General features: G+C 36.7%; 1 protein-coding gene across 1 annotated transcript in view; it reads left to right on the top strand.

Annotated features, from left to right (window-relative positions):
* The window catches only part of LOC125237379 (calcium-dependent secretion activator), a 109,104-nt gene that overhangs the window by 75,396 nt on the left and 18,965 nt on the right, over positions 1-14,743 (top strand). Inside the window, 10 exon segments of the mRNA XM_048144393.1 lie at positions 1,278-1,435; positions 1,659-1,739; positions 4,712-4,881; positions 6,744-6,900; positions 7,263-7,384; positions 7,646-7,790; positions 8,165-8,271; positions 8,597-8,616; positions 8,619-8,771; positions 9,509-9,529. Of these exon segments, the coding sequence (XP_048000350.1) occupies positions 1,278-1,435; positions 1,659-1,739; positions 4,712-4,881; positions 6,744-6,900; positions 7,263-7,384; positions 7,646-7,790; positions 8,165-8,271; positions 8,597-8,616; positions 8,619-8,771; positions 9,509-9,529 (1,134 nt within the window).

The following is a 14,743-nucleotide window of genomic DNA, read 5'->3' on the forward strand; positions in this document are numbered from 1 at the left end:
GAGTTGATGACGTAAAAGGACGTTTCCATAATTCAGAGAATATTCTGATACATATGTGAAATACGTTAAACATCTAGGTTGCCATAAACCTTCGACCATTTGTAATAATAACCAACTACATCTTGGTTGACATAAATGACATAAATTGTTTTTTAGATAAAACGGACTTCCAATTTCTCTTCTTTCAATTTAATTGTGTGTAATATTTTAATTATTTTTATTTAAAGCATGTTGGAAATGAGATATTTATATTTTAATTTAAATAATGCCTCAAGCTTAAGTAAGAAAGGGATTTTGAATTTTTGCTTCAGCTTGGGTGGCGAGCTTTTTAATATTTTGATCGATAATACAACACTTGCAGTAGTTTAAAAAGGCAATTAGTTTAATAAACTTTAACTGATACCTAATTCCCATGTAAATATGATAATAGTTGAAAATTGAAGATCATTTGTGATATTAAGAATTTTTAAACTTCTAAAAAAGTTAAACAATGGCTAATTAACCTATTGCCTTTTTCAACAAAGATGCTCACATAAGAATTTCCCACGGAACACTAGACGTCTACACCAATCACTACAAATTTAACATAATTTGTAACATCATTTTTACTTTATATATTAATCGGTGCGGTTTTAATTGCTTTTAGCGTTTTTATAGTTTTTTTTAAATAATATCTTTGGATAATTCATTTTATCTAATATAAGGTTTTTAATTATTTATATTTTAGGAAAATGGTAAGTTTATGGATTATTTATAAACGTATGATTCCTTTAAATTAAAGTTTGGTGAAACAATCAAAATGTAGTCGAAAAAAAATCTTAATGAAGACTAAACCTTTATGGCAAATTTCCGTATCATACACAAACTAGAAATGAACTTTGGCTATTACTGTAAGTTAAGATGATCAAACTTCAGGAAATTGCTGTTAAAGCAGAAAAAATGTGCAAAGATAAGCCTAGTAAAAATGTAGTCGAAATCCTTATTTTATATGTACAGACATGAGTAAATCCTATTTACTGATGATAAATAAAATAATCCAAATCAACAGCTTATAATTAGTTATTTCTGACGATGATCTCTATTTATATCTTATCTTAGATATTTCTGATGATAGTGCATATGATGAGGATGGTAAAATGATCTGAAGCTAGAGCGTAAATCAGGATGATAATAATCCCAATGAAAAACTTAATCTTACCTATTCCTGATAATGATGATGAAATAATCCCAATGAACAACTTAATCTTACCTGTCCCTAATGATGACGGTAATCCCAGGTGTGCTGGGAGACGATGATTCGAAGAGGCCGTCGCGGGCGCAGCAGCAGAGCTTGAACGCGGAGTGCATCCTGAGCAAGGAGCAGCTGTACGATATGTTCCAGCAGATCCTTGGGGTGAAGAAGTTTGAGCACCAGCTGCTGTTCAACGCGCTGCTTGTAAGTAGTATTTTATTTATTCGTAAATACTAAAGTTCCATAATGACATGTCTTCGCTTTAAAAAAAGGAGAGAAGGTACATCAAATGTTAAAGCAAGTGAAAGGTATGAAAGAAAAAATAAATTGCCAATCCTAAGTACACAGAATAAGAAAAATCAAAAATTAAGTAGTATTTGATGAACGTAATTGTCAAATTCATAACAAAGATAACGTTAACTTACAGCTGGACTCAGCAGATGAACAAGCGGCTGCGATCCGAAGAGAACTGGATGGAAGAATGCAGAAAGTCAACGAAATGGAAAGAGTAAGTAAAACATTATCTGACTAATTTTCATTATGTATACTTATTGATTTGAAGAAGATGAAGAAGTTGTTAGGATCTATCAAATTCTTGTCTTCTCTATAATCTTAAGTGCATTTTTTTATTCGTAACTTTGATAACAATACGTCTTATGGCTGACTAAACTTGACTGGTACGTAATAAGGTTAACTGAAGAGAATGCTACGTAGCATTGAATCCGCCTTTTGTAACTGTATCTTGTTTACAGTGCAATAAAGCTTAAATCTTAAATATATAAAAGAAGAAGCTGACTGACTGACTGACTGACTGACATATCAACGCACAGCCGAAACCGCTGGTCCTAGAGATTTCAAATTTGGCACGTAGGTTCCTTATGTAGTGTAGAGGAGCACTAAGAAAGGATTTTCCAAAATTCACCTCCTAAGGGGGTCAAATGGGGGTTCAAAGTTTGTATGGGGAAACAAGATTAGTTTGACTATTTTATTCGAAACTTCACAGAAAGATTCCTTAAGACATATGACTGAATACGTGTTTCAGGTTTTTTGAAAATTTAACCTCTAAAAGGGTGAAAAGGGGGTGATAAAGTCAAAAAATCAATATGGGTATCGTTTTTATGGTTTATCGGGTCGCTGATCACGATAAATACAACGTTTTTAAAATCTAACGAGGCGGAAGTGGAATACCTTCTCCCCTGTTGTGGTGCAATGGGGTTTAAATATCAAAAATATATATAAAAGGTGATATTGACTGACTGACTGACATATCAACGCACAGCCGAAACCGCTGGTCCTAGAGATGTCAAATTTGGCACGTAGGTTCCCTATATAGTGTAGAGGAGCACTAAGACAGGATTTTTCAAAATTCGCCTCCTAAGGGACTCAAATGGGGGTTCAAAGTTTGTATGGGGAAACAAGATTTGTTTGACTATTTTATACAAAACTTCAAAGGAGGATTCCTAAAGACATATGACTAAATACATATTTCAGGTTTTTTGAAAATTTGACCCCTAAAGGGGTGCAAAGGGGGTAAAGTCAAAAACACAATATGGGTATCGTTTTTATGGTTTATCGGGTCGCTGATTACGATAAATACAACGATTTTAAAATCTAATGAGGTGGAAAAGAAATTTTCTCCCCTGTTGTAGTGCAATAGGGTTAAAATATCCAAAATAGCCATAAGAGGAGCATTAAGAAAGGATTTTTCAAAGTTCACCTCCTAGCATGATAATTTGACAGGGGCAAGGACAGGGCCAGGGACAGGGACAGGGACAGGGACAGGGACAGGGACAGGGACAGGGACAGGGACAGGGACAGGGACAGGGACAGGGACAGGGACAGGGGGACAGGGACAGGGACAGGGACAGGGACAGGGACAGGGACAGGGACAGGGACAGGGACAGGGACAGGGACAGGGACAGGGACAGGGACAGGGACAGGGACAGGGACAGGGACAGGGACAGGGACAGGGACAGGGACAGGGACAGGGACAGGGACAGGGACAGGGACAGGGACAGGGACAGGGACAGGGACAGGGACAGGGACAGGGACAGGGACAGGAACGGGATAGGGTTAGGGTTAGGGATAGGGATAGGGATATTGATAGGGCTATTGATAGGGCTATCCCTAGATAGGGATAGGGATAGGGATAGGGATAGGGATAGGGATAGGGATAGGGATAGGGATAGGGATAGGGATAGGGATAGGGATAGGGATAGGGATATTGATAGGGATAGGGATAGGGATAGGGATAGGGATAGGGATAGGGATAGGGATAGGGATAGGGATAGGGATAGGGATAGGGATAGGGATAGGGATAGGGATAGGGATAGGGATAGGGATAGGGATAGGGATAGGGATAGGGATAGGGATAGGGATAGGGATAGGGATAGGGATAGGGATAGGGATAGGGATAGGGATAGGGGACGGGGACGGGGACGGGGACGGGGACGGGGACGGGGACGGGGACGGGGACGGGGACGGGGACGGGGACGGGGACGGGGACAGGGATAGGGATAGGGATAGGTATAGATAGGGATAGAAATAGGGATAGGAATAGGGGACGGGGACGGGGATAGGGATAGGGGAGGGACGGGGACAGGGACGGAACGGGGACGGGGACGAGGACAAGGACAGAGATAGGGACGGGGATAAGAATAGGGATTGGGGTCGGAATAATCGGCCGGCAATCGATACCTAGGCAGTGTACAATGCAGGTGGCTCAGTGGGAAGGGATTAGTAAGTAGGCATCGGCGAGTATCCTGCATCCGTGATAACTATTATATTCAATGTGCTGTAAGAAGATCGTTGTTTGCTTGCCTTTTATATGTTTATGTTTGCAATAAGTATAAGCAAAATGGAAAAAATTGTAAGCGATAATGCAAGGAAGTACTTTTTACCCTACCGACCATAGCGTAGAGATACTGGCTATGTGGGTTGTATGAAGTTTCCCCAGTATCAATATTTATATAGGTAAAATACATACATATTCGTACCTACTACCTACGCTGTGGTCGCTGTGTAACAATTCTACAATCATTGCAAGAATTTCTTTTAAAACAATAGTAATATGTGTAAGGTACAGTCAGCCAAAAAGCAGTGTAAGGTTCTTGGCTGACCGTACAGCAAATAGATCAGTTACAATGGCCCCCCAGTCGAGAATTGCCCCGCTTTACCTTAATCGAAATAATCGCGGACAGATGTATCTACAAAGAAACCTACGGATCCAAATGAAAATCTTATTTTTTGTAAACGTTTCAATAAGAATACTTTTATTACGCGGGCGAAGCCGCGGGTAAAAGCTAGTAAATAAATAAACATTGAAAATATGACCTACAAATTCTTGAACAAATTCTTGAACAACAAACAAAGAAATCACCGACAAATTCTTGAAAATTGGATCTGAACATCGTTTGTGCTTTAGTTTCAGGGCAAAAAATTAAGCATTCCAAAAAATCAATTATTATCTTCAATTTTCAGAACCGCAAGTTAATGCCGAAGTTCGTCCTGAAAGAAATGGAGTCCCTCTACATCGAAGAGCTGAAGTCCTCGATCAACCTCCTCATGGCCAACTTGGAGTCCCTGCCTGTGTCCAAGGGCGGGGCCGACTCCAAATACGGCCTGCATAAAATCAAGCGGTATAATCACAGGTCGGTGTCTGGAATGTTTTGGAGGTTAGGATCTTTATGTCAATTTATTATCTTGAACCTTCCACGATTTTACTTGTTTCAAACAGTAAACTTAACTTACTAACACAATTTACACGTCGAGTAACAGATAATGTTGGATTTAAAATTTCACTTGATTTGACATTTACTTTTAATGCTATTGAAGACAAATATAACTTTAATACGATTGCTGAAAAAGGTGATTCAGATGCAGCTATAGAAAAAAAATGATTTGTGAAATAATCGTGGAAGGTGTTAATTGGCTTAAGACGTAACGTAAGAAAAGTTTAAGAGATACGAATAAGATTTGGACAGAACAAGTCAGAGATTTACACCAGAAACAACTTTATAATCATGTTAATAATGTTATTGGTGCCCAAATTTTATTCAAAATTAAATGTTGTGTTCTATGTTCTTCATTACATTTGTCTGTGTTTATAAATAAGTTACGAACTAAACAAGACAAGACAACTCGTGACTTCATTTGAACGTTTATTTATTTGGCAAAAGAAAACAGAAAATCTATGTATGTTGGTATTAAATTCTTCAACACTGTGTTTAACTTCCTTGCGCACTGATTGACCTGGATGCAACTCCATTGTACACTCATTGAAATAGAATAGAATAGTTTCTAGTTCATCCAGTGTTACATTATCTACTTGTTCATTTTCTCTCTAATTTTCTTTTCCCTGGCACATAACCGGACACTAATAAAGGAAGTACAAGTAATGAGTACAGAATTGTTAAATTGAGCACGTGTCTTGTGTAGCAGGACCCTACACCCGCCCGGCCTCGATACGATCCTCCTGTTGTCGTTAGACCACTGTAGACAAGTAGAACTAATAGACAACCTAGCTAGAGCCATAGAAGCTAACGTGGTCGTGTTAAATGAAATGACAACTGAGGATGATACAAAAGCTTCCACTACACAGCCAGAAGATTTTAAGCTTTATAGACTTTCGTAGTATTCAATTTTAATATTCATAGCTCACAAAACAATTAGAATAAATAGGCATTTTATCAATTTTTAATATCGAAGCGCTTTTTCAATTAAACATAGCTTTACAAAAGTAATACACCACAAGACAAAAAATATTTCATTGTAAAACCATTTGCTGTATTGGAAATTTTGCGATAACAACATTTCAACCAAGCTACACATATTCAAGTCTATTTGACATTAATTCAGTACTGACTCACAAAATAACGACTTTCTTATTTTTCATTTCTTCGCTTTCTACTACTTATAGTTATTGAAAGCTTCTATTTTATCTCTCTCACTAATCTTCACTTTTTCTTATTCTACATTATAATTTGTAAGATCATTTAAATGAGCAAATTTAGGGCGTGTTATAATAGCGAACGCTTGTACTAGGACAACGATGAAAACGCTTCTTGCGGTAGGCTTTGATTCTGTTTTTATTTTTGTTTGGTTTGGTATCGCTTCTATTATATTCACTAATATTTCTGTTATTAATATGCAAAACAACCTTAGCAAATTCTTGATATGTATCTTTGTTTCTTTCTTTCAATAATTTCGAAGGTTTTGCATATTATTAACTAAATAATCACCTTACATCAGTACTTCACCTAGCTTAGTATAGCTAGTTTTATGTCTAGAAAGTAATGTTTCCTTCTGTTATGCTTAATCATTCTTGGTATCGGTGATGGTTCCATTGTATGCCACCATGCATTCGTCCTAACATGTGAATGTTTGTCCTATCTCTAACTTTATTAAATTAACGGTGATTGGGTCAACTGTAACATCAATAATGTATTTATATTAATATCTTCTGTTGTATTGTTGTTGACTTTGATGATGCTGGTTGGTTTATGATGATTAGATCAAACGCCGGGCCAGACCCGAGTCCAAGGTTGAGTAAGCAGCTGTGTTTCAGATCGCAAGGGTCTCTGGCGAACAAGTTGACAGGCGAGGGCGACGGCGGGGATGTTGACACTCAGCTGACCAAAATGGATGTCGTTCTGACTTTCCAAATAGAGGTAAAGATTGGGAAAGTTGACAATGAAAACTATTTTTGTTTATGTTTAATTTGTGCTGGCCACTTTAATAATTCACTTCTTACCTACTTCAAAGTTGTATCTTCGATCGAAGAGTAAAAATTGCAAAATAAAAAAGATTTGTTTAAATATTTGTATTGTGTGAGTTTGTCTGTAAATTTCTGAAGGAGAGTATTGTAAATAATGTTCCATATAATGCACTACGTAATTTGTAAATGTTGTTATTGATGTTTGAACATATAAGTATTAAAATTCCTTGACAAACCCAGTTGGAAAGAGTATCAATGACAATAATGATGTTAAATAAACTACTGACGAAAGTGTTGTATTTGAATGAATTCTAGGTAGTAGTGATGGAGGTAAAGGGTCTAAAGTCGTTAGCGCCGAACCGGATAGTGTATTGTACTATGGAAGTAGAAGGGGGCGACAAACTGCAGACCGACCAGGCTGAGGCGTCCAAACCGATGTAAGTATCAATAAAAATCCAATTTCGTCTTCATCTGATGAGTTTTGAGAGAAAGCAAAAACAACTGATAACTATGACTAGTTCTGTAATTATTATGGAATTAAATTATAACACTACATAAATGGAAATACCGATTTCTCAACATTGTGAAACTAATACTTATTCTTGTAATAAATAACATCATGCCTTTATGCATTAATGTTTTATATAATATATCCACATATTAAAAATAAATGATACCTATTGATAAACGTTATCCAGGTGGGACACTCAAGGTGACTTTAGTACCACACAGCCCCTACCAGCTGTAAAAGTCAAGTTATACACGGAGAACCCTGGGGTACTTGCTCTAGAAGATAAGGAACTGGGAAAAGTGGTCCTAAGACCTACGCCACTTTCTAGTAAGGTAATATATTCTGTAGTAGAAGTAGATAAAATAGGGGATGATCTTAAACCTGAAATGGTATAGCGATCTTGTCAATCGGACCTAAAAGATTCTGACGATGCTGATGGATATTTAGTCAAGATGCCGGTCGCTTATGATATGACCCATAGCGAATACTATAGAATAATTTATTAAAAAACGTAATAACTAGAAAGTAAAATGAAAATTTTCGGTTAGAAGTAAGTAGGAGACTGCTGTATCTTTCAGCATGGAGTTTGCAGCATTGAGTTAAAATGACCGTCATCTTGGCTATGCAGATTTTGCACTTGCTTAACTTCTCCAAAAAAGGAATTTGTTTTATTGGAAATTTTGAAAATTGTTGTATTATTATGCAGGCCCCAGAATGGCATCGCATGACGGTACCGAAGAACCTCCCTGATCAAGATCTGAGGATCAAAATAGCGTGTCGGATGGACAAGCCACTGAACATGAAACACTGCGGGTAAATATATTCCTCTTGTCTTTTTCAACAGGTTTGAAGACAACATCGTATTCTATAGACGTATTTATCTTATTAAATGTCAGTATTCTATTAATTTTGTTTAAAATAAGTGGACAGGGATAGTTCTCATATTTCTAACACATTCCATAAATGAAACAACACAAAAAATAAAAGCATCACAATATTTTTGATGAAAACGTGGGAATGACGACTACAGCGAATAGGAAGCCACTTAATCTGATGGATACAAAATTAAGAAGAGTCATTTCTTGTTTCCTCCAATCAATCAATTATCAATCATTTTTATTATTTATTCCTTCTTCAGGTACCTCCACGTGATCGGCAAAATGTATGGAGAAAGTGGAAGCGGCGCTATATGGTGTTAGTGCAAGTCAGCCAGTATACGTTCGCGCTGTGCTCATACAAGGATAAGAAGTCGGAACCGGCTGAGATGATGCAGTTAGATGGGTTCACGGTGGACTACATAGAGCTGGCTAGCGGTAAGATTTTATATTCGTATAAGAATTTGAAAGTAAGGTGAATGAGAAGAAGATTGTCTATCAAGTAGAACCATGCGTCGCCTCTATGAGGAGCTGTCCAAGTGCCATAGGGGCATCTGGCGAGGCGACCAGAGGGCTGGCCAAAATTTCGCTCACCGGATCAGCATTGTTATCCAGCGGGGACAGCGGGGTAATACGGCCAGCCTTCTGGGCACCTTACCTATTGATAAGTTTTTAGCATTAGTGTTCATATTTTATAAGGTTTTAGTATACTTAAGTGTTTTTATTGTTTTAATGTGTTTTTGAATGTTTTAATAAAACTGACATTAGTAGAACGTTTTAAAAGCTTTTTTTTACTTTTGGCAGTAAAATTCACTCTCTTCTTCACAGCTCCTATCGCGCCAATAAAATACATGTAATCATTCTTTTCGATGACGTCAAATGAACAACACGTGACGTAGATTTATCTTTAAGGGGCGAATGCGTCTGCAATAATTCATGGTGTGGTGTGGCCAATTGGTTTCTTTCCGATCAAATCCCATTCAGAAGGTATCTGTGCAACGGTGCTTACCTTGCCTAATAGCATTTTGCAGCTCCCTATAGTTTTATCTAAAATTAAGTACTTTTATTTTATAAACTGAAATTGATAGTGTATGGTACACTACTACTTGTAGTTGTACTACTACTTTTATTTTCCTAATACTTTTATTTACTAATACTTTTATTTTCTTTTACAGCGCAACTTATGGTCGGGCAAGGTAAGTTATTTTTTCCATTCTTACTATATTTTAATTAGTATTTATACATTACTAAATAGAACCGTTTTTCCCCCGAAGGGTAAAAAACGGATATTTAGGTTCCTGCCGAAGCTTGAACCACTAATGAGATTAACACCTTCATAACTCGGCCCTAATCGAGTGAATTCCTCGACTAGTAGCGCCATCTGGCGCGCCAGTCAAGTACTAGTGTCGCCCGGTTACCAGCGCTCGGCTGCTTTTTCCTCAGTACCTTTAGCCGGCAAGGCCCTTAAGGGTGGTTCAAGCTTCGGCAGGAACCTAAATATCCGTTTTTACCCTTCGGGGGAAAAACGGTTCTATTTAGGTGTCCGTGCCTTCGCTTGAACCACTAATGAGACGTGTTTAAACCTCTGCCGGCGCTGGTTAGGGCGTACTGTGACTGATATACTTTATTTATACAGAAATGTCATAATAAGAAATAAGAAGGTATACAAAGGGATGTTTCAAAATTTAGCTACTAAGGTTTTATGAGTTGAAACTGACAGCACAGCACAGTTATCCATTATGACTCTATGATGGTGGTGAATCACTTAATTTATATATAACATAAAACCGACAGGAAGCCAGTAGTTAATAGATCGGTATTACAATATATTTACGGAAATAAAACCTGTTATTTCATTAACATTTTTGTGAGAAAATATCTGTAGCAACCCAAACTCTGAAGAGCTTCCCTTCATCAATGGGTGTTACATCAACGTCGGCAAAATTTGTCTCACGTTTCCCTTACAACAGTCCTTAGTCAGAACAAGATCATATATATGTTTTTTGTCTTATAAATTCACCAAGATACTAGTCTTCTTCTGCTTAAGATAACTATAATTATATCATGTAACTATAATACACAATTATATCATAGCACTGCCGTGAGCATTATGACATTATGTTGAAATTTTTATTTTTCATGTAAATTGATTACTGTACCATAAGTAATGCGCCTATATGTATCTCTCAATATGCACATATTATTGTTAGTATACTGAGTAATAAGCAATATTGACATAGCTTAAACATTGTCTTACATAGCCCACTGCCAAATGTCAACATTTACCAATGCATAATGTGTTATGAATTCTGTATATGAAATATACATTTGCCCAAAACAATTGAAATGGACGCTTGAGTTGGGAGAAATTGCACGCTATCATATGTTAATTTGTAATGTATACCCACATTACGATAATGTATGCGTTACTGCTGGACTGGTAGCAAAACTGCAAATAAGATGATAATACATTTTCGGCTTCTGACTGAATTGATAATACCATGGCCATGATTAGCTAAGGATCCATATAATAAAAGGTAAGCTCCTACTCAAAGTCTTTACGAGAACGGAAACTATGTAAATTTTTCCTATTAAATTAAAATGGGTCAACTGAGCAAAAATCTTTGGGATACAAGCGATTGAAACGAATCAATGATCTAATGAGTCACACATACTTAGGCGAAGATCAAATGAAGGCAATTATTTCTAATTAAATTGACTTTGATACTTCCATGAATATACATGAATGTTAATGCGGGAATCCTCTCTACACTGTACTCGTCAACTTTATTTAGTCTTTTACTATGTCTAGCTAGTATGCTTTTTTCGATATTTGAAATATTTAATTTGTGTATGAATATGTGATGCATATATTTTTAGGCTTATCATTTTTATGACTTATGTGCTGACTAGCCGAATTTATAAAGGGAAAATTGTACGATTCGTGAGCTAGTAATTCTAAAACATTACGACTTATGGCTCTTTAGTCCATTTCGATATTCTAATAAGAATGTAAGACGACAGATAACTATTCAAATAAGGGTTAATGATGTACGATTACCCATTTATAATTAAAATTCAGTCATCAGCTTAAGATAGTAAATAGTTTTCTTTTCAGCACTTTCGTAATTTATCACCAAATTGCAAAGCAATATATTCTATATTGCTCTTTTGTGCGAATAATATAAATGTCTCACGTTCTTTATAAACTGATGTATACACATAAACATACGGGTTAATATTTACTGTATTCTTGCTTATTTCCCAAAATCCATATGCAGCGGGACTTCCCATAAACAAGATGCAACTGTTATGTAAGGTAATACCTGATTCTACAATTATATCGAGATGACAATTATTTATTTATCGTATGGCATATAATTAGGATTTTCTTAAAAGTCGTACGTACGCACGGCTGTAGCATGTAGCGCCACGGACGATGACAATGGTATTTACACTTGCCTGTCATTCGAGACCAATAGGTCAAAATATCGTAGCTATAAGTACCTACTGCGTACCTTAAGCGCTGAGCTTTTGTTTTTTATTTAGGTCTCAAGACCTTACTTCTGATAAATATAGTTCATCAATATCTATTTAAACGGCAATAATTTTAAGTTTTCTGTTACCACTAGAAACCCATTTTGCCTAGAATCTGCGCTCCCTTTTATGAGTGTCCTAACAAATTCTTGTATGTCAGGTATATTAGGAGTCCGAAGTCTTCTAAATTAAGTCTTATGCACAGTAATGTTATAAACATCATATTTCTAGTTCCTTACACTAAATTCAATTGGGACTGGGACTCGTCCTCTGGCCTTACGGACCATTTTTGAATAAGTTGTGGCGTCTCCTCTGTTACTGACAAATAGTCGCGCCGCAAAATTCTAATAAATGGCGCTTAGTAAGCAACTGCGGAAATGTGTACCGATCCTACAACGCGCTAATGGAGTTCCAAAAGTTAATTGTAAATATGCAACTTCTGTTAATCTCTCTAGGCCCCAGAAACCTATTCAGAAAACATTTGTCAAATGAAATAAACGGGAACTTTCTGTTAGTAATACCGCAGTAGCGGGCGATAATTTTAGGATGCGAGCGCCTCTTTATTTGTAAGAGGAAAATGTGGTCTAAAATCGAAAGAGATTCATCCTTCAATTTCCGTTTAATTTATCATTTCAGAAACAGGCCTCCACATTCAGTGACTACCTTTCAACATTTTATCCATAAGAGTGCCTTAGCAAATTGTGAAAATCGGCTTCTCTCGGAAAATGTATTGCCCTATTGGTTTTAATGAGATTAAAGTGTTTTCGATATATCATACTCATACAACAAATAAGCACTTTGAATACAATTTACCTACACGGTTTCTTGCTTTGTTTTGTGTAGTTGTTTAAGTTTAGGACCAACTTCATTTACTTCGGTCAAGAGATGTAAGCCATAGTTCTTTGCTGTAAATAGTTTGAGAATATTGTTCGGTCGTCTCTTTAATCTAATTCGTTAGTTATTTATAGAAACATAGGATTCGTAACATTACGCCATCGAACTGGACAACCGACAAATCCTTTTACGACGAGAGTCCGTCCTGAGTAACAATGCAACAAGGCATACTAAAATTCTATTGTGCTAAATAACATATCCTTTAAGTTATTCTGCCAAACTATCCACAAAATATCGTATATATTTGGGAGTCAGATTTCCGGTACGAGTTTGTTGTCTTTGTAATTAACCTCTTCAAGGATTGTCTGTAACCTTGGTCTAGCTAACGTTAGTAATAATGCATGATTGAGTATTCTAACCGTTGGTCGATTAACGGCAGTTTGAGGTCAATTTGTAGTACATATATGTATATATCGTACTTAGAAAACTTTCCGAGCTGTAGTTTTTTATTTCTAAATGAATTGGTTCAGAAGTCTCTACTGGGTCGATTGCTACAGAAGTGATACTTTTGTCAGTTCGGTATACTGAACAACATATACTGGAACATTATCCGCCATTAGTCCGACTAGACGTTTCAGCCGGACAGCTATAAGTTTGCTGAAATACAGACTAATATCCAGGTTTCACAGAGTAATGAGCCTAGTACAAGAATTTTCCTTTGCGGTAAGTTATTTTGTAGCTAATAGTCAACATTTGCTAAGTACCTGAGTGGTTCTTCTGCATTTCTAAAGTCCGTATCAAGACCCAAGACCATGCGTCAATTATTGACGCCCGTGAGTTGATGAGACTAGAGCTCTAATCATTCATTTAGAAGAATCTGCACTCTAGGAATAGCGTAAAGCAGTAGCATAAATTAATGGATTTTCTTTTTCCCATTGGTATTTTCACCGCCCCCTCTCCCTTTCTGATTGGGCAAGAAGGGCTTTGTAATATAAAGTGGTTTTTCATTCTGTTTAGCATCACTATTATGTATATTTCTTAATTCGCTTAGTATCTGGCAACAAAGTGCTAGTTAATTGCTACCGAAGCTCCACCCACACGTTTTTAGATGTGGAAGTGGATTTTCACAACGTCAAACCTGCTATATTGTAATAAACCTCTATCATGACGAGCATTCTAAAAGTTGACATGACAAATTAGGTTGGCAATAACGACGTTGCTTTACAGTAATTGGATCACACATTCGTCATCATTATGGCCGTTCAGATATTCACGAGTGAGAAAAATTTGGACATTCCTCACAATCATTCATCTGTTGGTCAGGTGACCACGCTGATTATGTATTAGCTAATTAGGCAATTGAGACGACGCCGATGTCGTTCACTTTACCTGTCTAAAACGACCCCACTTATGGGAACCCATCACGTGATGATTTTTGTCTAATAAGACAATGACTAAACTGTGTAATTGTGTATGTCTCAGGTTAAAACGAAGTATATATGTTTAGAAATACCTTATACAAAGTATGTTTAGTTAAGAGTTGTGCTAATTCTTATAGTTCTTAATTATTATTTTTTTTTTTTTTGTCATGATATTTTTATGCAATAAAGTTTTTATCTATCTATCTAATTACCGCAAAGTAGATCTTAAAGCGACATAATCTCATTGAGATTCGAGTACAAATACAACATTTTGCCTCGTGATCATAACGCTCGTCTCATGACACGAAAGGTGAATTAGTGCATAGCATGTAATAACCCAATAGGTTCTCACAGGATGTCGTAAATCATCGCATAGGGCAACGAAATCCAAATTCCAAATCGCTGCAAAGTTCAATCTTTTACGGGGCGACGCTTGTCAATTTATATGACAGTGTACTTTTTCGCACAGCACAACTTTACTCATGTTGTCTCTAATGACGAATCATGTCTGCACAATGAATGATTTCCTTCGTCATATCACGAGGCGATGCCCTATTGGATCGTGGGCCCTATATTTGCATAGGCCAGGTTAAGGGACCTCATCTGTCGTTTCAAGAC

This window comes from Leguminivora glycinivorella, chromosome 21 (genome assembly GCF_023078275.1).
Source record: "Leguminivora glycinivorella isolate SPB_JAAS2020 chromosome 21, LegGlyc_1.1, whole genome shotgun sequence".
In the NCBI taxonomy this organism is placed as follows: domain Eukaryota; kingdom Metazoa; phylum Arthropoda; class Insecta; order Lepidoptera; family Tortricidae; genus Leguminivora; species Leguminivora glycinivorella.